This window comes from Ischnura elegans, chromosome 6 (assembly GCF_921293095.1).
Source record: "Ischnura elegans chromosome 6, ioIscEleg1.1, whole genome shotgun sequence".
Classification (NCBI taxonomy): Eukaryota; Metazoa; Arthropoda; class Insecta; order Odonata; family Coenagrionidae; genus Ischnura; species Ischnura elegans.
Window position 1 is genome coordinate 85,705,553 of NC_060251.1, and position 26,103 is coordinate 85,731,655.

The 26,103-nt window shown below is 37.3% G+C and overlaps 1 protein-coding gene across 1 annotated transcript in view; it reads right to left on the minus strand.

Annotated features, from left to right (window-relative positions):
- Positions 1 to 23,779, minus strand: part of LOC124161090 (SET and MYND domain-containing protein 4-like) — a 50,929-nt gene extending 27,150 nt beyond the window's left edge. The window contains exons 1-7 of the mRNA XM_046537283.1: positions 23,452 to 23,779; positions 23,063 to 23,282; positions 16,856 to 17,039; positions 16,517 to 16,673; positions 13,924 to 14,103; positions 12,826 to 13,177; positions 2,965 to 3,105 (exon numbers count right to left, since the gene is read on the minus strand). Of these exons, the coding sequence (XP_046393239.1) occupies positions 2,965 to 3,105; positions 12,826 to 13,177; positions 13,924 to 14,103; positions 16,517 to 16,673; positions 16,856 to 17,039; positions 23,063 to 23,282; positions 23,452 to 23,591 (1,374 nt within the window). The 5' untranslated portion in view covers positions 23,592 to 23,779. The remainder of the gene's footprint in view (positions 1 to 2,964; positions 3,106 to 12,825; positions 13,178 to 13,923; positions 14,104 to 16,516; positions 16,674 to 16,855; positions 17,040 to 23,062; positions 23,283 to 23,451) is intronic.
- Between the last annotated feature and the right edge of the window lie 2,324 nt (positions 23,780 to 26,103).

Here is a 26,103-nt window from a genome sequence, read left to right on the forward strand (position 1 = left end):
CATAAATGAGATACCCACCCATCGCAAAAATGTTAAATTGTCACTGATATTTCGGGGTAATCCATGATGACAGAAAGCAATAGCTTTATAATTTCACTCTTCGGAATGAAAAATGTGATTTTTTGTGATAATTCACATTTAAAACAAAAAAGACAAGCCAATAATCATACATCTAAATAATCATCATATTGTTTGCTAGAAATTTTGGAGTAATTATCATCAATGTAAAAGCATGTCAATCCTTACTGTGAGTTACATGAAACTGAGCTGAAATGAGAAAATAATTTCAAACTTGCATCGGATGTTGCATGTAAAATCGCATGGGCCTTTCAATATTCATTGAATGATGTCCAAGTTAATAAATAAGATTTGACGATGCACCAAATTGACGGTGAATTCCATGTTCACGGTTAAAGTATTGGGTGCATTCAGCCACATTAAGTATTCTTTATATTAAATATTCACCTTCACCCACACCATAAGTGAACTCTATGATGCAAGGGATTGAACGAACATCCTGATACTGACGTCACTACAGCACACTCCCGATTATCCGAGCTAATGATGGGGAGAGATGGCACAAATAATAGAAAACACAGATAACCTAAACTTTTACTTTAATGTCTTATCATATTCATAATTTACGTAAAACAAACAATGTAAAGTGGAACTAGGTTATAACGTCATCAAAGGGACCAGAAGATTTTTAACGCTATATCCGAGTGACGTTATAAAAAAAGCAGCCTTAAATCTGAGTGAGAGGACAAAGTAAAAACGCAAATGTTCTGCTATATACAACACTGTTTATTGAAATCTACATTGGAATCGTAAATCGTACATTGGAATATGTCCAGACACCAATTAAACAAAAGAGTTGCATCCCGTCACCAGCTCAACGTCCAGCTTGTGACCTGTTTTTGCTTTTGATGTTTCTACACATGGTTTCTATGAACTTTGGGACATAATACAATCACACTACCACTTTTTCAACCTAAGAATCGCAAAATTTTTGACGCTATACCCGAGCGTCGCAATATTTGTTGACAATATATAAACGGGTTTTCGTACAATATAAAATGTTCAATTTTGGCTGGCCTGTATAAAATGTGACGTTAAACCCGAGTTGACGTTACAGCCGATGCCGTTATAACCAAGTTTCACTGTATTATTATTTATATAGTTATTCTGTTATTTTGGAGTGCTTCCCGGACTCATTGAGAGCTTTCTTCTCCAGCCCGCGATCTTCTTAGCGGTGATAACAAGGTTGTGCGCACATTATTACGGCTCTACGTAAGTACTGGTTTCAAAAACCACGCATCGGCAGCTGTGTGATCACGGATACAAAAAAGTGGAAAAATGCTTCAAAACCACTGCGCAACGTCGGCATCAACACTTTCAGGCACCACGCCACAGATGCCACATAGTCGCATCTCGCACAAGTTGCCCAGGTTCCAACTGCTGAAGGACATGTATCCGTGATCACGGAGCACATTTACGCACTGTGAGGCTTGGAAAACAGGAACACGGAGCTCCCGTGAATGCAGCTAGCGCGCAATCGCTTCCGTTTAACGAAGGGGGATCTAATGGAAATAATTAGCCCGGTGTATCCTAGCATTCAAATGCAGTAATTCCAGTGATTTTGTGTCCGATCTTATTGTTTATAAATATCACGGAAAACATTGAGCGAGAGTGAAAATCATGCACGGATAATCCGCAATACGGATATACTGCAGCCGGATAATCGGGAGTCTGCTGTATTTCCTGAGAGCAAATATGCACACCCATCCAACTGATGGATCAATGGGTGACTGTGTGCACCCAATAGGAATACAGGGAACTAATCAGTGGTATAAAAAAAACTGAAAACATGATCACCTTGCAGGGTACATTGACACTTATACTTCTATATGAAAATGTTTAGGCCGTTTTCCAATTCGCAATTATTCACCCCTCGTGCACTTTTCGATCGTCAACTTACGGATGTGACGACAGCAAGGGTGGATCCAATTGGCGAGGGCGCAAGGGAACGAAGGGTAAGTGAACAAGGGAACGTGGATGCTCCCTTGTTCACGTGCCCTCATAGGAAGTGGACGTGAAAATGGCGGGAATGGAAAACTCAGAAATCTTGAACTGGAGTTTTAAGTAATTTTGTGTTCATTATGTAAGCTCTTTTACGTAATATTATATCGGCATTGTGAATTCTTGCTCTTCACATGCAAAAATATAAGTATAAAGGTGAAATTGAATCTTAAATCAACCACCAGATGTCCTAACACTACCCCGTGCGTCACATTTCCTTACTGTCAAGAGTTCGCATTATTTCCGTTCACACTTTATGGCGCCAGTAGAGCATTAGTAAGGGAGCAGAGTGCAAGGGAATGAGTGCATACTACGTGGATTAGAAAACGGTCTTAATCTTCTACATAAACTTGACATGTACCCTATTAATACAATTAAATATATTACCAGCATCGTGCACATAATTTTCACGTTCTTTTCAGTAAAAAAAGAAATTATCTCAGTACGTTAAGAATGGTGATATTCACCACTTTTCTACAATAAGGTATGATCCACTGCACGACTTATAAGTACACACAAAGTATGCAAAGCTTCAAATTCAGGGTAATTCATGATTCAACAACATGATAAACTGCCAGATGAGCTTATAGCTTAGAAAAGTGTAGCTCCACTGTAACTGAAATCAAAAATGGTTTACTCCATTGATGTATTTTATAACAATGTTTAACAAGTGTCCTGTATCCAATGTATTTAGTTTCTTTAACCTAATGTGTCCTAAATCGGTGTAATCTTTGTAACTACTTGATTCCTGGACAAATAAAACTTATTATTGCTATTATGAGAAATGATTATACAAAGAAAAAATATCATTCTATCAAGAAAAACAAAATAATTAAGACGAAAGAAGCCAAAATTTATAATAAAAAAAAGGGCTTATAACTTTACCTGAGAGAGATGGAGTAAGGCTCTAAAAGCAACAGCCAACTCGACCAGTTTTGCTTTGGGCCTATCAAACTGATCTTTTGGGAGAATTGCTGCAAAGAAGTCAGTTCTTCTGAGAAGGAAGCGTGAGATGAAAAATGCCACCTAAGGAAAGACAAAGGAGTATAAACTCAGAAGTACCCAGTGGTCAAAGAAATATGAACCATACAGTACCACTAAGAATTTTCACCAATCGCCAATATGATTTTTTTAAAATTCCAATTCCCACTATTACTACATTTTAAGGATAACTTTATGGATAGGAATAATCCATCATAATTATAATATCATTGAGATTTACTGAAATCAGAAATGATCAAACTTACTTGGCTCCAAAATATGTTCTTTGATTTTGCATTTCTTTTCAACCTTCACATTTTTCAACCACACATTAGCCAAATTATGATATAATTTATGAAAACCACCATTATTTAAATATTATTTTTCACAAGCAAAATAGAACTTGCAGAATCCTATGGCAGCAAGTTAATTTTAGACGTTTCAAAGGAGAAAAACAAGCCCTCAAATAGTTATCCGCTAAGTAAAAATGGAAATTAAGTCACTTAAGTAGTCCGCCAGTTTCCTCACATTAGCAATCGCATCTGTAAATGATGCAACCAGCAGAATCTATCTGAATTGCTTCTTTGGCAAAAACGACCATACATACAAAGTAAAAGAGAGATCACAAAAATCAAACGTCAGCAAGTTCTCATTCCCCAAAAGGACCATAAAGAGAGGAACAAGTTACCCGGGATGCAATTTAAACCCTTAACTTGCACCATACAACCATTTAAAAATAAATATGATGTATGTATTGATCATTGATTTATGAAATTTCAACATAGATATAAGGTTGCCATGAAAAAATATTTGCAAATATTTTTTCATGGCAACTTTCACCCTCTGTGTACATAAATTTGTAACAGTGCACGAGGCTGCCTACAATGTCACTTTTCTTTATACTACATGTTTGGTCCCATGTATATGTTTCATGTTGTTTTTCATTTCTTACAATGTAACCTTACTGTGCAAACTGAATCAATGCACAGGGATCTGTGCAACAATAATTATAAATAATTTCTTGAATTGCAATGGTGTACTATCAAGAGCAATAGATTTCAGAGACAAGTGTGCAGCTTAAATTAAGGCTAAGGAGGGTTTAAGGTGCAAGTGGGGATCTGGGGGGTATGGAATACCTGCTAGTGTAAGGGGGAGTTGCGGGGCCCCTCCCTCAGAAAATGTTTACGATAAATGGTTCAAAATGGTGAGTTTTACATCTTTCTCAGGGATATTTCATTAATCCTTACACTATTGATAGATAGGCAAGATACTTGAGCATATCGTCATTAGCAATATCATGACTTTCTTGGACAGACATAACTTCCTCCATGACTGTAAGCACAGATTCCAAAAAGGTAGAAGATCATGCGAAACACAGCTCGTGCTCTTTCTTCACGATGTTATAAAATCTGGAGAATTGAATAGACAAGCTGACGCACAATATTAGATTTTAAGAAAGCTTTCGACACGGTACCTCACAACAAACTTTTATACAAATTACAGTCATACAGATTAAACGAAACAATTGTAAACTTGATACGCAGCTTTCTCAGTGATCGTAAGCAAAAAGTAGTTCTTGATGGAATTAGCTCTGATGTTGTAAAAGCGTAGTCGGCCCCCTGTTGTTCATTATATGCATTAATGATCTCTGCTGCTGCATAAGCAGTAAAAAACTTTTATTTGCTGACAATGCTGTCATCTACCGCGAAATTAGTGATCACTCTGACTATGAAATTCCATCATCGGACTTAAACAACATTCATTTGTGGAGCCAAGAGTGGGGACTGGAACTTAATCTGAGCAAATGCATGACGGTACATTTCTTGAGGAATTCGTCCAACTATAACCATGTTTATGCAGTGGATGGTATTAACATAAAGGCAACAGACAAAGTGAAGTACCTGGGAGTTACGATAACCTCGAACCTCACTTGGGGAGCACATATAAGGAATATTTGCGGCATAGTAATCGCCAAGCATATTGTGGGAAGATTTTGGGATGAGAAAGTAAAAGAAAGGTGCTATTTCGCACTTGTCCGACTGCACCGTGAATATGCAGTGAGCCTATGGGATCCTGTGCAGAAAGACTGCAAAACGAAAGGCTGTGCGTTTCGTCAAAAACTGCTACGGACGTACAGACAGTGTTACCCAGACGTTAAGGAAAATAGTCTGGGAGCCGCTGCAGACTCGGAGGCTGCGCGCTAGGCTTAGATTGCTTGAACAATTGAGAATGGATATCTTTAATAGTGACACATATTAGAGCCACATTATAAATAAAATAAACTATCCAACAATACAAGATAATTAAACTTTACTTACCACCAATGTGCAGAAGCACAAATCAATACTGATGGAATAATTATAAGAACTATGTCTAATGGTGATATGATAACATAAACAAAAAGCAACAGCTTTTTTCTCTTATAAATTAAAATAAAGAGATCAAAATATTTAATAAAAAGTTAATGGTTACATTGATATTAATAAGTTTTCGGACTCACATAATTATATTTTAGTTTCCAATCATGTTCATACAATTAATTCTCAACCATTTGGCCCACTCCATACTCAGTGCATCTCTCCATTGTTTTAGTCAAGGTAAATATTTTTAGGATTCTCATACAATGAGCTTCGCTATGCAATGCCAACAAACATAAATAATCCTATAAATATTAAAATAAGCTTCATGACAAGCCAAAACTTATTTTCCACAGCTAAGGTAACAGTAATTAAGTGTTTTAGTGATTTTTATGCAAACACAGCTCCTGTACTTACATCTAAAGACTGCAACCAACATACTGAAACACCTAGAGGTAAAATTTTCAAAATGAATCCATCAAACTTACAAAAAAATAATAACTATAAGTGGCAAGGTAAAAAATAATGCAGCACATGAAATGCCAATGGCAATATACCTTAATTCTATACATACATAAAATAATGATGAAAATACCTTTCCTTTATATCTTACGCTAGATGAATAAGGAATTAACTCTCTTCAAATTCACAAATAGATATAATTTTAAAAGTTAGATGGACAATAATTTTTGTTGGAGAGAAATCATTAATTCACAAGTCAGACAATATCTCACGGTGGCTATAAAAAGAAAACATAGTTGACCATTGTTGTTGCCCCTACAGATAGTCTCTCTCTCTAAACACACCTACTGATCTAACTAAAAATTTAGTTTCACCGAGAAAGCATAGAAAAAAAACACAAGTAACTTGTTCACCACTTTTTTTTTAAATATGGATTGTAACGGAGTGTGAGAAATAAAGAAATACATTTTTCCGTTTCCCAATCATTTTACCTCTTGAACTATTTGCAGTGAAAAACCAACAGCCTTCAACCATTTACATATAAGCTGATGGTATTACGAACTGAGTGGGTCAATGGTTTTCAAAAACACCTCAGTCGAATGAGGTTTATTGTTGTTTACACTAGGGATGGGTCGAATAGTAGATTTCTCGAATTCGAATATCGAATTCGAATATCAAATCATTGCTCGAATATTCGAATATCTCGAATTTCGAATACTAAACTATGAATGTGAGAATGTTTGACTAGGTCGCCTATGCAGCAGGAAACCCAAGATTTTGGCGAGTAATTGTGATTGCCTTTAAAGGATTCAAACAGGAATTTAGCTTATTAATGGTCTATTTTAATTTTATGTAAACAATAGGGTAGTTTCCTTCATTAAAGAAAACGAAAGGCATTGATTGTGATTCGTTACCTACCATTGGTATATTCATAATATACAAATTATTTGGTTCTAGAAATACTGGTCTAGACCAATGGCAATGGTCAATTTTATCCTCATTTTAAAAAAGCCAGATTGGCACCCATGTGATGCCACTCCACTTGACATGCATGAGGCACAGAGCTCAGGGAAACATGTCTAAATAATCACTTATTAAAACTGGCTAAGGTCGGAAAGTTTTCGTTTGATAAGGTAAGGTTTGCTAGGGTATCAGCGCTCAGAGCCTCGCCCAAGGTCACCTCACAAGGCGGGAGGGGGAAACAGAAATGCGTCACACGGACTTTTCCCTATCATTCCCACTAACGCGTCGCGTTTTCGCGCGCTTGAAAATGTTCACTTTTAATTTAATCGCGAAAAATAGATATCGTCCAATAAAAATCTAAAAGGGTTAAATACGTACTCCAGGAGTATTAATATTTCGATTTAGGCAATAAAAAAATAATAGTAAAGCACCCTATTTGAGCATTACGCCAAAATGCTAAGCCCCCGTCGTATTTCTTCCTCTTTCCGGCATTTATTTTCCTGCGTAAAATGCTTTAATAAAGTCATAAATATGTCGTGTTTAATCTTATTCTTTCTTAAATTACGCGCATATTACTAATATTTCAATCCAATAACAGTGTAATAATAATTGCCGAAAGTCATTGTTAGACACCTTTCGGGCTAGTAGATGACTCATGCAGCAGTCGACCTCCAGAAAGGGGGAAATTCGAAGCAGGTAGGTAGAAAAAGGTCAGCTGGTGAGAAAAGGGGGTGGGTGCGAGACACGTTTTTATTTTTCTCGCGTAACTTGATATTTTTTTCGAAGCTAAGGTCTTCGTAATACGATCCCTGCGCTAGGTCGGATCTTTTGTTTGATATCGGAGAAGAGGAAATCGTCAGAGTGGGTGAGGCGAATGCTGAAGGGAGGATAGCAGATCGTGGGAAATGCGCCAATGTCACTATCCCACGGCACTGAGTACCTCCCTGTGGTAGTTTCATCTCCTGGGGAAGATTCAAAATAAGTGACTGTCGTTATTAGCCACAAAGGACACATGGTAAACACCTCGTCTTATTTTTATCAAAAGATGAATGCGGGAAAATGGTCACTGGGGGAGAAAGAGTGAAGGGTAAAACGCTATTCTATTATTTTCCGGTAACTTGATATTTTTCGGGGCTAAAGTCTTCGTAATACGATCCCTGCACGAGCTGGGACCTTTTGTTTGATTTCGGAGAAGAGGAAATTGTCAGATTGGGTGGGGTGAATGCTGAGTGGAGGGAATAGCGGATCGTGGGAAATGCGCCTATGTTGCTATCCCACGGCATTGAGTTACTCCTGATGGGGGACACCTGGGATTCTCGGATTTTTTCACCCTATCAATTTCGGTTCCCCACGTCGAACTCTTTTCACCGCTCTAACCCGCGAATTTGATATAGTTCGTCAGTTTGCCTAAATCGTCGCTGCATGCACTTAACGACTAGAGTTCTCATTTTTCTGAGTCAACTACCAATGACGTGCGAGCGAAAGCGTATGACGCGAAATTCAAAGTATTCGAGGTATTCGAGACGGTACCTTTGGCATAACTATTCGAGATCTCGAATATCGAATACTTTCTAGTATTCGAGGTATTCGAGTATTCGCGGATACTATTCGCACATCTCTAGTTTACACTCTTTCCATGGATTTGTTCCCTCAGTGAAAGGTTCTCCCTGAATGAGCAAATGAACCAGAAATTTTATGACATCAGCAATACATGAAAAGAGAGTGGCAAAATGAGCATTTTCGAAGAGAAAATGGCTGCATTGGAAAGATTTTTTTCCTTTATAACATATCCTTCCCATCCAATTACCGAATTTTTTAAAGGAAAAGTGATTTCATGTCTGACTGAATGGCCACATTGGCTTTGTTGGAATAAAGGAATGTTCATTAAAATATCATGACTGTCTTCACCAGAAAAGATTCTATTTTCATTTAAAAGTACCAACATAAGCAATTATTCATTATTATAAGACACGGACTCAGGCGTTATTTTGTGGAATTGCTTCATTATTGAATGAAATAAAATAACTTTGTTTTATTCCACACTTTCTTTTAAATAGCACGACCCGGGTTTCAACATCTAGTGTTATCATCAGGTACAATTAGATGGGTGGTATGGGATGCTCCATATGGTCATTACAAAGTTTAGTGGTGCAATTCACAATCTCAAACTGTTCTAAAAAGTCCATTTTTATCCCCTTGTCAATACAATGTAAAATCCTGGGTTCAAAATTACACCAGTGAGTACCAATACACCAATACCAATACACCAATACGGTGAGTCCTCGTTTTTTCGTCACTTACCGTTCCTGGAAAATGTGACGATAAACGAAATGACGTTAATCGAAACATAATATCCAATAAGAAACAATGTAAAAAGTGAATATCGGCTCCTAAACCTCACAATTCCTACGCGAAAAAATTTAGCGTATCATATCTGGGGCATTTTTTACGGTGGGAATGCCAAGCTATGCCATAAATACGAGTTCCTATCTTCATCGACGACAATAGCAGCACTGACGTAAGTCCTTCTCCATTTTTGTATCTTCCCGCATTTGCTTTTCGGCTTCACTATGGTGGTCGCCCGGGCGAGCGTCGCCTGGGCATCATCATCGCTGAAACATCGTCGCAGTTACAGGAACCAAAATTATTGTGAACACGGCGAAAAAAGTGACGACAAAAACTCCGAGTTTTACACGGAAAAATTCCTTGAAATCACTTTTTAGGTTCCTGAAAACCATTATGTCAAGTAAAACCTTGCGCACCGAACCTAAGAATTCATTTTTCAAAAATTTTGCTAAAACCGAAATTTTGCTAAATTAACAATAAACACACTGTTTTACACTTCGTTTAGACTGACTGTATTAACGCCCACAAAACGAACAACCTGCAACGCCCGCCGCTTCTTATTTTTTTCTCGCGCAAAATTTAAAAGCCCTGACGTTATCGCGAAGCGAAGGTGCGATAAACGAATGACGGTCTCAAAATTTTCGTGACGTTATCACGAAATGACGTTAAACGGGGTGACGTAGAACGAGGACTCACTGTATAATAAAATTTTGAGGTCAACATGATTTTTGAGCTCAGTACCGTCCCAACTCGATGAGTTAATTTAACTATAGCCAGTATTCCATTGCTTTCATTATAGAATTCATTTAAGTATTTCGCAGGTCAAGGTAGGTTTACATGGAGCATTCTGCCAACCACCCCTTCCCTCATCCCTCTCAATCTCCCCTAACTATAGGGACTTCCCTCTTCAATTCATACGAAGGCCTAACCGCTTGCATACTATCTAAAAAATACTTTTCCTTCCCCTCCCACATTTAGCCAATATTCTTCCCTCTAACAATATTTTCAACACCCCCTCCCAGCTTAGTACTCCATCCAAACTTCCTGTCTCCTGCGTATCTGATCTAGAACCTGCATCTCATCCAGCTTACAAGCGATTGAGATGAGTAAATACATTCAGAGGTATGCTGTGGATTCCACATTCTTTCAAATCCAGTCACAATTGAAATGATCATATCACCAAAATCTACTTAATTACCTAAACTTATTCAAGGGGATCGGGTTGGTGTGGTGGCTAGAGTTTTGGCTTCCCACCCGGCGGGCTTGGGTTCAAATCCTGGCAGTGGCAGAGAATTTTCAGAGACTGCCTGATCCCCGCTTGAATGTTGTGTGGAGGACATTTCAAGCACAACGTCACAAGTCCGTCGGATGGGACGTTAAGCCGTGGTCCCCTTGGCATCTTTCGTTAAGAGCAAGCTAATGCCGACACCGGGTTTCTATCCACCCTTCCTTCCATACCCTACACCCTCGTGGCGCAAATGACCTCATCTGTCGGTCGCCTCCTCCAAATACCATACTTAATCAATTAATGACTATGACAAGGCTATGAGAATTAAGCAACATTTTTCGGCATACAAATTCAGGTTATGGGTGAATACAAGAAGAAAAATGTCTTTTGCAGAAAAATACAGGATCCAAGCAAACTTCCCAACCAGACTCAACAGCACTTTCAACTTAATTGCATTGAAATTAAACAATACCATTTGATTAAGCTGGCATTGCAAATAAATAATTCCATCAAAACTAAGATGAATGAAGACTGTGACTCAGTGCCATGTGGAAGCAACATAAAATGCAGATAGGCCACCATATTCTTAGATTAAATTCAATAATAAGACAAACCACTTCATGATATCCCCTGTTGAAAGAGTGATTTGCCAAGAAGAGATATTAACAAAGGATTGATGAATAAGTAGGTTTGCTTTGCTGATATAAATATGCTTCTAGAGATAACAGTTTCCAGAGTCACTTCGTGGAATTGGAGAGGGGAAAAAGAAAATTTTAATAACGGAAATAGAGTGAAATCATGGTCGTCCAGTTAAAATTTTCTGTTCAAATGCAGTAAATTTTTGTTTTAAAATTGCTTAAGTGCAGAAAAAAAACTAAGAATTCATTTCAAAGTATAAAAAATTGTACATAGTATGAAACAAAATATGTATATATAAAACCATTTACAATATAACCACTTCCCAACGGATTCCTGCATAGGGGATAATCATAAATGAGCGGGAGGGTCAGACTTAATTGCCGAGGAAAGGCCCTAAGGTCTTGCTAAGCTGGGTCTCAGGGCGGACCCGAATGGATCTGACAATTGCTACCTCAGCAGTCCCTTCCCTTCCCTCACATCGGCTAGAGCCGATGTCCGGTCATTTGCGTTGAAAAATCCACGACAGCTATACCTGATGTTAGGTCTTCTGCGCATGAAAATGCCTGTCAGCTCCACCCGACGTTCGGCACGAAAGAGTTAATCAATAGAGTAACTTCAGCTTTACTTCAATCAGATTATTCGATCAGGTTCAACAATGTGAGGATTTATGGTAAATTCAGCGCCGGGACCTTCGACTCACAAGCCGTGTGACTCATCTTATCGTAATATTTTGCTTCCCCATATTTGATAACAACACCGGACACTTTTTGTATTTCGATTTAATGGTGTCCAAATTCCAATTTTGCTTAAAAATGTAACAATTTAAAAATTAGAATATTCAAGTTTCCTTGTTATAATTTGTATAAGTGTACGGGTGCTAGTAAATACTTTACCACATAAAATTACCTGAAAAACGTAATACATTTTCAAGACTGACTCATCTAAAATCTGAGCAGTAGATATTAATGGTGAGATATTAAATCATGATCACTACAGAGAAACAGACAAAAAAAATCATAGGGAAATATTTAAGCAGGTTTAACCACAATTTAACTAAAGACAATCTTAATGTTAAACAACAAGGAGCACAGTGATGTTATGTTCACGAAATTAACATAAAATGAACTGCTTGCTTCAACAGTCGATAATACTACTAAATGAAGATGATTGACAGTGGTTTCCCAAGATGAGATTAAATGAGCTGAACATGGATGAAAAACCTAAAGCAAATGAGGCATCGACATAGAGTAAAATTCCCATTATTTGAAATTTATAGGAGCAATATTCTACCAGGGATGAAGCTTTGAGTATGCTACTCTAATATTAATGATTAGTTAATTTAGCTTGCATATTATTTAGGCTTCCTCATATGATCCCATAGTTAAATACTGTTAATAGAAATATGCACCTTGCCCTCGTTTTTATAAGTGCCGCATACATTTTGAGTGATTCTTTCCAGGATGGGAAACCTACTTCAGGGAGAGGATGGATTAATTAAAGGCAGAAAATTTTCAACTCTATCTCCCATTGCAGTAGATTCCTCTGATTTCATGAATATGCACATAACATGACCTCGGGCTATATTAAGTACACACTAATTACAGCTACACATTACTCCATAAATATAAGCAGAAACTTATGGGGTATGAGCAATTTACAACTGATGAACATGATGTCCACTTTAATTACCTTAACTCAACAATAAAACGAAATATGCCTAATCTTATGGGTGGACTGTACTCTGAACATCATCGAAAAAAGACTGCTTACCCAATGAAATTTAAAGTTATTCCAAGCACTTTCCTTTCCGAGGTGTGACACCATCCCATAGATTCTTCGATAGCAATCCTCTTGCTCAGATCTCTTTTGAAGTTTAATGCTTAAATCATCCCCTTGGTCATGTTCCCAAACGTTAGAGAGCTCATCATAACAGCCCACGTCTACTGCTACTTGGGCCACTAAAGTGTCACCAATGGAAAGCATCACCCGCAAAGCTAGCCTACCCGCCCAATCAAGATAGCCCAACACCTTTGAATGACCGCACTCAAAACGGTGAAATCTTTCCCATGCATTGCTACGACACTTCTCTGAGCAATAGGATACATATATACACTGGGTGCAACTGTAAAAAACAAGCAGAATGTTAGGAATATGGCTGGGTAAATAGTATCACTTTTAACAGATTAATGACCAATATGTCAGTCGAGAGAAAACAAACACTACCCAGCAAATGGAGAAAAAATGTTATTCATTTTGTGAACTGAGGGATTTTTAATGGTGAATTCTCAAGAGCACAACGAAAAACCCTTCATTGTTAGATTTAATTAGAATTATTAAGTTGCAAGATTATAATTCAACAGAAGAAGGTTTACGATTCATTTAAGTTGATATTAAAATTTGAAAGTGCAAAACATTATATCCAATCACAATCTGAAATGCCTGGGGTGAACAGGCAATATTTCAAGGTTGAATTGGCAATGTGAGATACAAAATACTTGGCAATGGTAAAACAGAGCTTTGAGATGACCAAAAAAAGAGTTAAACATTTACTCTGAGCATTATGTAAGTGCACAAGATGGGTACATCTAACTACATACATGGTAAACTTACATCTACCACCACTTGAGGTCCAAAAAGTGATCATGCAAATCGTTTAGGTGCATGAAGTTACAGAAGAAAAAGTTGCTATTGGAAGTATAAATATTTGTTAATTTCAAGTGTGTCTAACCTCCAAATTACTTGAAGTGAACAATTTTTTCACGTAACAAAATGAGGCTACCCCATTTAAAATACAGGATTTACCTTTCCTTTGCCTTTTGAAATAATAATTATCATTGTTCACAACAGCTAGGGGGAAATGATACTCACGGGATTGAAGCAACAACAGTGTCAATACACTCAGAACAGCGAGTTAACCGAGCCTCACTCTCGTCTGTCTGGACTTTAAGTTTCAACAGCACAGCAGCATAGGAAGGCTCGACTATAAGCACATCTCCAGGTTTTAATTTTTTATTAGACACCAATTCTCTGCCTCTACTTTCACTCCATCTACATAAAAAACAGAGATAACATTAGATCATCAAAATTAATAAAATAATAAAACACACCTTAAAAAAATGATGGACTCCATAAATGTGTACAAGGTTAACCGCAGAGAACTGAATCATTATAAAATTTAATGCCTTTGACGTCATTGGTAAATACATAACCAAAATGACAAATATTCTCCTATAGCTACTCAAATGAAGAGATCTAAAAAAATAGGCAGATATTGCTTTGAAAATTCACAATTGATTCTTCAAACATCAAGTAATGGTTTAAGTACACCAAGATTCCAAAGAGAATTTTATATTAAATAATAACATCACATGCAGCAGAAGAGAAGAAGTAAAGACTAACATTAAAATAGGGAAGCAAAAACTGATAGAGGAGGATGAATTCGGTTATTTGGGAAGCAAGATAACTAGTGACAGGAGAAGTAAGAAAGAAATTATCAGCAGAATAGCCCAGGCGAAGAGAGCATTCCACCAAAAGAAATACCAGCTTACAGTTTGAAACTAGTAATAGTAATGGAAGTAGAGAAATATTTAAAAGAACCTATATTTGGTGTATGCTCCTATACGGAAATGGGGTATGGACAATGACCGCAGCGGAGAAAGCAAAGATAGAGGCCTTTGAAATGTGGTGCTACAGATGAATGATGAAGATCAAATGGATCGACCGAGTTAGTAATGAGGAAGTCCTAAGAAGAGTAGGAGAGAAGAGAAGCCTCATGAAAAGCTTAACAAGAAGACGGAACAACCTTATAGGCCACATCTTGAGACATGATGGCCTGATGAAGACAATTGTCGAGGAACAAGTGGAAGGTAAGAAAGGAAAAGAAAGACCTCAAACAAAATATATGGATCAAGTAAAGAAGGATGCGAAAGAGAAGAAATGCGTAAGTGTGTAAAGATTAGCTGATAGGAGAACTGAGTGGAGAGCTGCGTCAAACCAATCCTAGGATCGTTGACCAGGGATGGTGAGCGATAAAGGACCACGGTCATACAATTGTTTATCCAGTCATTTTGCAAAATAAATATTAGTTCCTTTCTCAAAAAATATACACTAAGAATTGAATTATTTGTTTTTTTGTGCAGCGTTTACAATTTTTAAAGGAAATTCTACAATAAATATTAACTTATATCTCGATTTCAGTGTAAACATCAACATGGAAATTGTTGCTGCATTAAATGCATTAATATTGATGGTAGAGCTTCGTTCAAAATTTGACAATTCTCAAAATAAAATAGGGAATTCATTTCCAAGTCTGGAATTTACGCTCAAGCAACAATTATCCATATAGCTAATTCTTATAAACAAAGCATGATTGACCGCGGACCAATGCCGCTGGTAGGGTTATAAACCCCGAAAGTAGGGAGCCCAACTACTCTCGGAGTCAGATATAATGTGGAGTCCCCACAAGGAAGGGTAAAAAAAGGTTGGTGCCAAGAGTGTGTGAGTATATCTGCGAAACCCATGAAAAATCTTAATGAATGTTCAGCAAAAATGCTCTGTATGGAGGGGTCAGAAGAATCTCTCGGGGCTCAGTACAGCAGTCGTGCTAAGGCAAGAACTCCACTGTCTCAAAAGGGTTAAATAAAAATATCCTAACAATGGCCCGAGGAAACATTATGGATAAAATAGGGAATATGAGATATCATTTAGGCTCAACACCAGTGATAGAAAACAAATACAGTAAAACCTCTATGCAGTGAACCTCTTTACATCGTAAACCTCCATACTTCATACCACCCTTACGGTCCCGTCAGATTTACATGTAAATTTATATGCAAACCTCTATATAGTGAACCTCTTTATCTCCTAAAACCTTCCACTTATCATACCAAGGAGACATCCCCGAGACGGCCTAGCTACCTCCGCAAATCGTACCGAGACAACTAGAGACCATTGATGTAGCCGCGATTACGTACATGGAGTGACATTTTCAGCGATAAATGTTTCACGCTTATTTTTTTTCTTACACACCTTTAATATGCTGTAATTTTCACGTAAACCATTAGTTATGGCCATTTTGTTCCATATGAGAGCATACCTAACAGTAAATAAGAAAAAAAGTACCCAACTATCCTAATAATTTTAAGTGACTGTTGAATTAAGAGAGATAACATTGTTTTCTCTCAAATCATGGAAAAAATCATTCAGTAGCGCTCGCTTTCCGTTATCATTAAATAATAAATACATGTTCACTAATGCATGCATGTTAGTTTAAACACATAAATACTATGGTTTAAAAGACAGCAGTGCCTTTCATTTCCGAAGGATGTGAAAAAATGGTGCCTATCACTAAAACCTCTATAAAGTGAACTTCCATACATCAAATTGCCCAAATTTTGGTCCCCTCCACTATGATGTAAAGAGGTTTTACTGTAGTGTTCCATGGGCAGTGCAGTAACAGTACCTTAGCTCAACAGCAGATGATAAGTATGGATGTGTTTTGTTCACTCCATGCGATACTGAAGGCAGGTTTTCCTCCTTTTGAGGCAAATGAGTCCCAGTCAGCTTAGCCATGGTTACAGCATTGCTCAAGGAGGAGAAAATAAGCTGCTTCATCTCCTCTGATGAAAAAAATAACAAAATAACAGACCAAAAATGTAAATACAAACTGCAGTAAAACGTAGACAAAAGTGCACGCATATTTCACACCAAAATTATTACAAATTCAGAAAGTCATAGTGAAGAGATAAAACTTAATCTTAAAATATTTTGCAATCTTTAAACAAGATGAAAAGTTACTTACGTTTCATTTCTGATGAAACACTATTCATTTTTTGCAATGCAGATTCGGAATTCCTGAAAGCTTCTAGAGCTTCTCTAAATTGATTTAAATTAGTCAGACATATTCCCAGTCTCTTATTCAGAACAAATGTCTGCTCTTCCGTGCACTCCATCTCCAATGCCATTTTAATGTCCGTGATACATGCCTGAAAAAATGAGAACAAGCAAGTTAAGTATATGACTTTGATAAAAGTAAATACATATTTCGAACACCTATTTTTTAATGCAAAACTGTGGCCTCTTCAAATGATTTATGGATTAAAATCAATAACTTCACATGACTCCAAGACGAAACATCATTCATCAATTCATTATATACATGGCAACTAACATGGGCAACGAATACCAACAGCACTCAAATCGGTCTGAACGTAAATCAATCATCTATGAGAAAGTCAGCCCACTGTGTGGCCTTTACCAACATGGATTTAATATATTGACTTTCAATTATTGATTCCTCTGTTTGCCTTCCTTCCGCAGGTTTTCCTGTACAACCTTACCTGTACCTTTTGGACATTGCCAGAAACTCACAACTGCCAAATTCTTGAAGTACAGTAATAGTTTCTTTTATGAAGAATTCATTTTATAGTTTAGAAATCGGCACATATGGATAACCCAAACTTTCACTTTAATGTCTTGTAATTTTCATAATTTACGTAAAACAAACAATATATAATTATAAATTCCACTATTCTGTTATTTTAGAGTGCTTCCTCGACTCATTGAGAGCTCTCTTTGCAAGTTCACAATCTTTTTAGCGGCGATAAAATGATTGTATTTGTATAATTAATGCTCAATGCAAGGTCTGGTTTCGAAAACCACACATCCGTGGCTGTGTGATCAGGGATACAGAAAAATGGTTTGCCCAAATGCTTCAAAACCACTTCTCGACATCGGAAACTATGATGTCAAGGCTTACACCTGATAACACCACGTAGTCGAGTCTCGCACCAGTTACCTGGGTTGCAACTGCTGCGGGACGTGTATCTGTGATCACTGAGTGCGGTCACGCACTGCGAGGTCACAAAAACAGGAAAACGGTGCTCCCGTGAATGCAGCTAGCGCTTCAGTTTTACGAAAGGATTCAAACAGAAATAATAAGACCAGTGTATCCTATCATCAATGCAGTGATTCCGATGATTTTGCATCAGATTTTATTTTTTTAGAATGATCGCGGAAAATATTGAGTGAGAGTGAAAATCATGCATGGATAATCCGCAACATGGATACACCGCAGCTGGATAATCCCAAGTCTGCTGTATAAAAGAAAGTCGAAAATCGTGTTAGTTACACCATTTATACCTCGAGAACGGCTGAACCGACTTGAATGATATTTGGTTCCTTGGATTCGTCTCAGCCCCAGATAACAGAATAAAAATATAGTAAAAGTTCACGAAAAAAAATTAATCTTGAACTTAAGGGTATTTTTATAAGAGTTGGTAATACTGCAACAGCTGTTAAGTCGGTCAAAACTACTAATAAAATTATTTGTTTTGTTTTTACCAATTTAAAGACTGAGCTTCGTAACAATATAACATTTTAATAGTTACATACATTAAAAATATTGAAATTATATAAAAAAATTTATTTCTAGCTAATTGAAATCCATCACAAGTTGACATTTCACTACCATGTTTATAAAGAAATCTCCAAGTAATTGTTGACTAACGGATATGTCTGTGTTCCTGTTGACGAATCAAGCAGTTTGATTTCATTTCCGTAATTTTTGCAAATTTGTTTCATCGAATAGTGAGCTCATTAACAAAGTGCTTCTGAAGATAATTGATCACCACAAAAATCAAAAATGGTTGATTGAGCGAGCAATTTTGACGGTCTTAAACGAAGATGTTGATGACTAAAACTAGGTATATCAGGATCCAATAGTTGGTTCTCTGCATTCCTTCAAATCAATTGAATGTGTAACAAATGAAGGCAAATACATCAACTATCCATCTGAATTTTTAAAGTCCTTGGATGTGTCTAGCTTATCACAACACAATTCACAGCAATAAGTAGGCTCAGTGTTCATGATGCTACGAAACCTAAGTCAACTAAAACTATGCAACGGAACGCCTTTGTTGATTAAAAAAGCTGATAATGAATGTGATTCACACGACTATACTCAAAGGAAAATTCAAAGATGAGGAAGTTCTCATTCCGAGGATTCCATGATCCCAACTTATATGCCTTTATGAGCTTAACAAATTAAATTTCCAATTCGTGTTGCATTCGCGATGACGATTACCAAATCACAAGGTCAGTCTTTGAGTGCTTGTGATGTTTATGCTCATGTGGTCATGATTTTCTCATGGTCAATTATGTGTGGTATTTTCACAAGTAGGTAAACCATCTACTTTATTTCTTCTTTGCTTCGCTATATTTATTTCCCTTCATCCGCATTATCTTACACCTGATAACAAACAAAAGCTGATTTACATCAGAAGGTGCTTGACTAAAGAGATTCAACCTGAATATGAATGGAACACCATGGTACTTTTACCCTTGGTACTTTTTTGTCTTTTCGTACACGATTTTGAACATCAGTCAAGCATCAGTCTAGCATTGCGTAAACTTGCCCTGAGAACGGGCCAAGTTTATGCAACAGACTTGTGCCTAAAAACATTTTTTAATGGTTAAAACACAAATAGCCAAAAACTGAACGCTTAAAATGATGAATTTATTAACTGCTTTGTAAAACCACAATGTCTAATATTTTTTCAGTTAAAACATCCAAATTAGAAAATTCATTTTTAAAAATCTACGTAAATGTACCCCGATCCACCCAATGTAAATTTCAAAAGAAAATGTGTTTCTGGCAAGCAATTTTCTTTCGAAATTAAGATTCATTATTTTGTACATTCAGATGTAGGTCTTCACTCCCTGTGCTCCATCAACTCCCATAAATGAGAAGCAGTTCCTAAAATGATCCATGAACTATGAACAGCCTGAACATTGCAAATGAAGTACTGACCTGGAAATTGCAAAAATGGTTTGAAACAATTTTAAAAGCAATATATCTCTCATACCGGGGAAATAATCATGCCCGTCGCATTATGACAAGGCACAAAAGATCCAGCTATGAATTCTTCGCCATATTCTCCGAAGTATGCTTTGCCCACAACCAGTGACGGCGCTAGCAGGTGCGGGGCTAGGGGCAAACCTTCAGTGCGGGGCCCTTCACTTAAAATATTAAACTCTATACCCCATCTACAAACTCGAGCATTTTGAATCCCTACCACTCTCTGGCTAAGTATGTGTTCCCCTCCCAAATTCAGACTTCGTAATTACGCCGTTATGATACCATCACGCCTTTGAGTTCAAAATAGTATAATACAAATTAAATTTGTAATTATATTTGTTCATAAAATTGTAACGTATAATAAACATAAAAAGTGCGCTTTTTACGTTAAATTACTGCATTATTATTCCATTTTCATAATATTATTTTTTGTCTCGCACGGACTTAACAATACAGTAATAGTTGAAATTGCGTTTTCAAACTATCATATATTTTAATTTTTTTTCACGAACGCGGGGCCCCCCAAAGCGCGGGACCTGGGGCAGTCGCCCCAGTCGCCCCGCCCTAAGGCCGGCTCTGCCCACAACACACCTAGAATGGAATCTACTCTCGTCGGGACATAAGTGGACACAGCCGACATATTGGGCATTGAGACTGCCTTGGAATCCAATCATTCCAGTGTTGTAGTGGGTAAAGTATCATGCTACGAATCAGATGTTCCACGGATCAAGTCCCAATGACGAATGACTTGATGCTGCATACACACACTTTAAACATTTTTCTGATCTTAAAACTTTGCAATACCTATCACATGGTCCGTAGGATGTTGCATTGCTATTGAATTCTCACGCGCTTATTTGTTTGTTGAAATTCAACTATTATATGGCATAACCATTAGGGCAGTTGACTGTGGAGTGAATTTCGACTACCATTTCCACGTCGTCCAACCCAGCTTCAAGGCCCCTAACATTAGCTCTATGTGAAATGCGTCACGGCCTACTACTCTTCCTACATTTCAAGGGAAAATTCCTCGGAAGTTCTGCAGAGCTGAGCGAAGGCAGGTTTAATTTCATAATATTCCCATATGCTTGAGTTCTATAAAGTTTTACTTGAGTCTTTGAATGGCACCCGAGACTAAGCACATTTTTGAAGGGTTGATGTAATCATGTTTTAACTGGTCACCAACACATCCTTGCATTTGTATCTAGGTACATCCTATGTTGGTTTCACACTTAATAATCGAGAGAAAAGGGAATAAACTTATTACTAACTATGAAGCAATAATTTTGGTGCATCAATAACCCTGGGTATCTAATTGGTCACGGAGCAATGCACTACCTATCATACACTTTAATGCTGTGTCATTCAGGCAAATCATTAAGCATATACATTCAAAAGTCTTAAACGATTAACTTCAAATAAAAAGACTAATCAAATAATGCCGTCCTTTGCTTTGACAGAAATATCCACCTAAAGTATTACAGTGGAACCTCGTTAAAGCGAGTACAGGCTATAGCGAGACCCCCGCTATTACGGGAGATAGCCGATGCACCGTCAATTGACCCTATAATAAGCGTGTTAAAAAATTCGTTTTTACGAGGCCCTTTTGGTGTTGGCTCTCGCCATAGCGAGGGTTTCACCGCCGGAAAAACTTACACCAAGACTCCTTAATCTCTGTAATTGCTAGCGATCTTTTAGAAATGAAGTTAATGGAGTGCTCAGTCTCAAATTTATGTGGTAAACTGTCGTTCGATAAATAAGTAGTTAATTTTGGTGAAAATATTGTGGCATTAGCATTTGCGAATGCTTGATCTTCTTTTGTTCCTCGGGCGGCAGAAAGCAGACGGCAGCATACCCGCACGTCCGTGAGTAGCGTGAATAGGAACCATTTGATGGAACACATCATGGCCAAAAAAAACACCAAACACGTCTAAGTGATAAAATAAAAATAAAGGAGTAATATGAGGTATATTGGCTATTATTTGCACCACCTCCGGTAAAGCGACAATTCGCTATAGCGAGTGTTTATTGGTGCACCGTGGGGTGTCGTTTTATCGAGGTTGCACTGTAGTTGACAGCCAAAATTTCTTCAGGAGGATTTTGAAGCATTGTTGTAAGAATAAAGTCTTGCTTCCACAAATTTTCCATCATCAAGTCTTCCAGAGGTTGACGACATTTTGGAGGCAATGCTTGCAGTCAGTCTCAGGTCTGAAGAGTCCACCATAGTATTTTAGACCTAAATATGACATTGCAATGTGCCAAAAATACCATTGATCTCATGAGACTTTAAGTCTGCTAGAAATGTCTGCTGTTTAGAAACAGTACACAATTCCAGCGGAAAACCTCACTTGATACATTAAGTACTCCTACAAGTACAACATCCTCAACATAAACGCTATCCCAATCCACGTGCTAAAACATCAATTTTGAGATAAACAAGAAAAAACATCAATTTAATGAAAAAAAAATAAAAGAAAAACGCCCTACACTAACGAGGTGAATAACATTCATTGATGAAAATGAAATATTGATTCATACAGTACAGTGAGACGGACAGATTCAGAGACAATCGTTCAAGGTAAAGAAGTATGAAATAACTACTTAAATAAATTTTAAATGCAGTCAAGGACATATTTGAATCCTGACGGATACCATGATTTCGAAAATTTATTTAAGATGAGAGCACAAAAAGGAGTTAAATACAGCATTATTTTGAGCATGAACGTCTAATAAAATATACACTATGTATACTAACTCCTAAAATGTGTAAAACAGGTTCATTATTGACTTAGGGTATCCCCATGACACAATAAAAAGAGTAACTCAATCCATGTGTAATAAACTAACTCGGGGAGGCTTTAACTTTCATGCTAGTGAACTCAAGAGATTCTCACCGCACATCATTATATTTTATTTCAAGCTAGCACAAAGGAGTCAAGTTGAAGTAAGATACAGGCGAAGTCAAAAGACAAGGGCATAGTCAATGTAAACTACAGTTAGCTCGACAAAACCTCGTTTGCACCAAGCGTACTTTCACTGCAAACAAGGTAGGTCTTCCAATCTTAATGACAAATGATATAGTAAACAGCATAAAATGAACTTCGTGACTGCTGCTCACTTCAACCATTGCGTCGCATGAAACAATCTTACCTCGTTAAGTCCCAGCTGCAAAAGCGCTGAAGATCTCGCATCCAGTGCCTGGACCAACAAATCTCCAGTGGCGTGAGGTATTGCATGACAGAAAGCCTTGTAACTTGCAGTCAAAGTCTGAGGGCTCAATTCTCGATTACCCCATGAGAGTAGATGTCTGGCATAGGACTCGGATTTGTCGTAAGAGACGGGCAGAGACAGAATCTTATCCAAAATTCGTCTGAAATTGCCAGGATGGATCAGTTAGTTTTACTTACGGCAAAATAGTCCAACAAGTAATAGAAAAAGGATAAATAGGTCATGGGTGAAAACTCAACCTTAGGCATTACCTACGTATCATTTCAATACATACTACAATAAAACCAAATAGGGTAAGTATGATATCTAACCTCAGTCCAACATGTGTGGATATCACCTCTAATTTCCTTTGATTGCTTTCTTGAAGAAATTTATCAAAGAACTCGGGCCCCTCATTAAAATCCTCCAACACTGGAGGATCTTTTCCCGAAAATAGCGCATGAATTGACATTCTGTTACGATTAATTTCACATCAGCGACATTTAAACGTAGCCAAGAAGTTGAAAGACCAATTCTTCTCTCCAGTAAATGCAGCCATTATCACAGGTAAGAAAGCTACTCTGAAAATAACGCGTACATCAACTCAGAAACAACACCACTCCTACCCCAAATGGAATTCCTCCTGCCTGCTTCGTTCTCCAATGAAAAACGACGAACGCTCAGCGTAGGCGTTAAAGGCGGCAACCACGACAACGATTGAAAACGAAGTATCGCACCGTGTAAACTTTTCTGAGATAACCTAATATAGGCATTCTCATTCAATTATCATCTGAATAATGATATAAGAATAGCTGACTCGTGTTTTTATGAAAAATAATGGCTGTCGTCTTCCACATTCATTCTTCTTCATTTAAAAGGTAATATCCATTTTTTAATAACGCTAAGTTTGACCATTATAACGCTTTGGGTGTAGGGGTTAAGAACGATTGATCTTCATAATGGAGTTAGGATTGCTTATTAATGCTAATTTTATGAGGGCGTTAGGTTTAAATTTCAATGTCGACATAATTTCATAGAAATTGCATATTCTTGTCGCAATGACCGGGTAAAATGGACTTCCATAGAAATTCCATAGAAATATAATATAAAATTCTATAATAACGAATTATAATTGTGTCGTCATGAAAATCCCGGAACTATCCTTTCAACAGGTTTCATTTTATTTCTTTGACATAAAAACACTGGCATCTTGCGAGGCGGGCGATACACCTTGCACCAGAATCTGACGTGGGATGAGAACATGATAGCGGGGGCAAATGCAGCTTGAAGGAACACCACCCGTATTAGGAGCCGAGCTCTCGCGTGGGCGAACCCTGACTACGCCCAAATCCAGAGAAAGTTCAAGGACCAGGGCTTATCGTTGGATATAAGTCTAAGAAATTAGAAAGCTTCCTTGATTTCTTGAAATCATCTCTTCAGGGGATACAATCCTGACTGCATGGTAATTCCCGACTATTATCCTCCGAGAGATTTTATGCAACGCCTGAATCTGTTAACAACGAGAAATTGAATCTATATTTTTTAACCATGAAACAAGATGCGCAGTCTGCTATTGACTATGGCCGTTATATATTTTGAGGCTGCTCTGCGTTTAAAATCTTTTTAGTGATTCCACGATACAATCATGGATTAAGGGTTTGCATCATATTTTTCAAACGCTTTAAAGAATTCAGACAACGAACAGATTGTATTCAGTGCATATTATTGTCAAATAGGAAATATGAAACCGTTGAACTGCAATGACGATGGAATAAGCGGAATTAGGGAGTCAAAAAGCTACCCACATTCTAGCCCTTAAACACTTCAACCTTGGCAAATCCCCTGCCTGCACCTCCGCGTTCTTTTATAACTGTCGCAATGGTATGCATCTCCCTGAGACCAGCGATGCCAGAAATATCTTCATGGGAACAGGTAGTACCTCGTTTCCCCGATAGCGGCAAAAAAAAATGAGACGGCCTCTGCCATTGCGCAAATATTTGAATGCGTGCGCCAAAATAATAGCTACATGGAGGCCTATATTCCAGGGGCTTACGCGTAAATGCATCATTAAAATTAAATGTTCATTTTTTGCTTCTGCAGCATTATAAATCACGTTCGGATCGAAAATAATCATAAGAATAGAAATTAAAGATAAATAAGGCAACAAATAAATTTTTAAAACACTGACTTTACCTAAAATTAAACAAAAAAATTGCAGAATTTTATTTCACTTTGGAGTTGATCGTTGAGTTTTTGGACTGAGAAGATCGAACAAAACTTGAAGTCACATGAAAATATTTTGTCCTGAAGATCCATTTCATTGCTACCTCAATAATACCTCCTAATTGGCATATGTAAAGGCCACTTAAAAAATTACTACACATGCTTGGTCACGTAAGTTTACCATAATCACTCCGTAATAGTATTAATAACTGCACTTTCACCGCACATTTTTGGTTTATGCTTCTATGCATCAGAGATTTTTGGGCCACTCAAAGGACGTGATCCTACTTGAGAGTATATATTTACTGTTTTTTAGAAAAGAACTGGAATATGCAATCAGACAGATCATGATAATCATATGAAAACATTGAAACTGGTTTAGCAAACTAAAAAGAATGGAAAATTACTACAGCTGTTTGTATCATTACTATCGATGAATTTCCACAAAGAGAACTAATCGACAATCACTGTGATATGCAGTAAATATTTGTAGATGCAACCAAAAAGGGACTCCAAGAGAGAAAATTCATTGCCAAATCCAGGAAATGATTTTCATCTGATGAATTTTTGTACAGGAAACGCAATGAAGTTGGGTGGGTGCAAGATAGTAATTACTTCAGTAGTTTAAATAGCAAATTGCTGAAATCGATGAAATGAAGGCAAGCAGTCAAATAAGTTTCAGCCTTAAAAATGAAATAAAGGAATAATGATGAAAGACAATAGCATGCCTCAGATGGAGAATAATAGGTTGGGTCTGACCA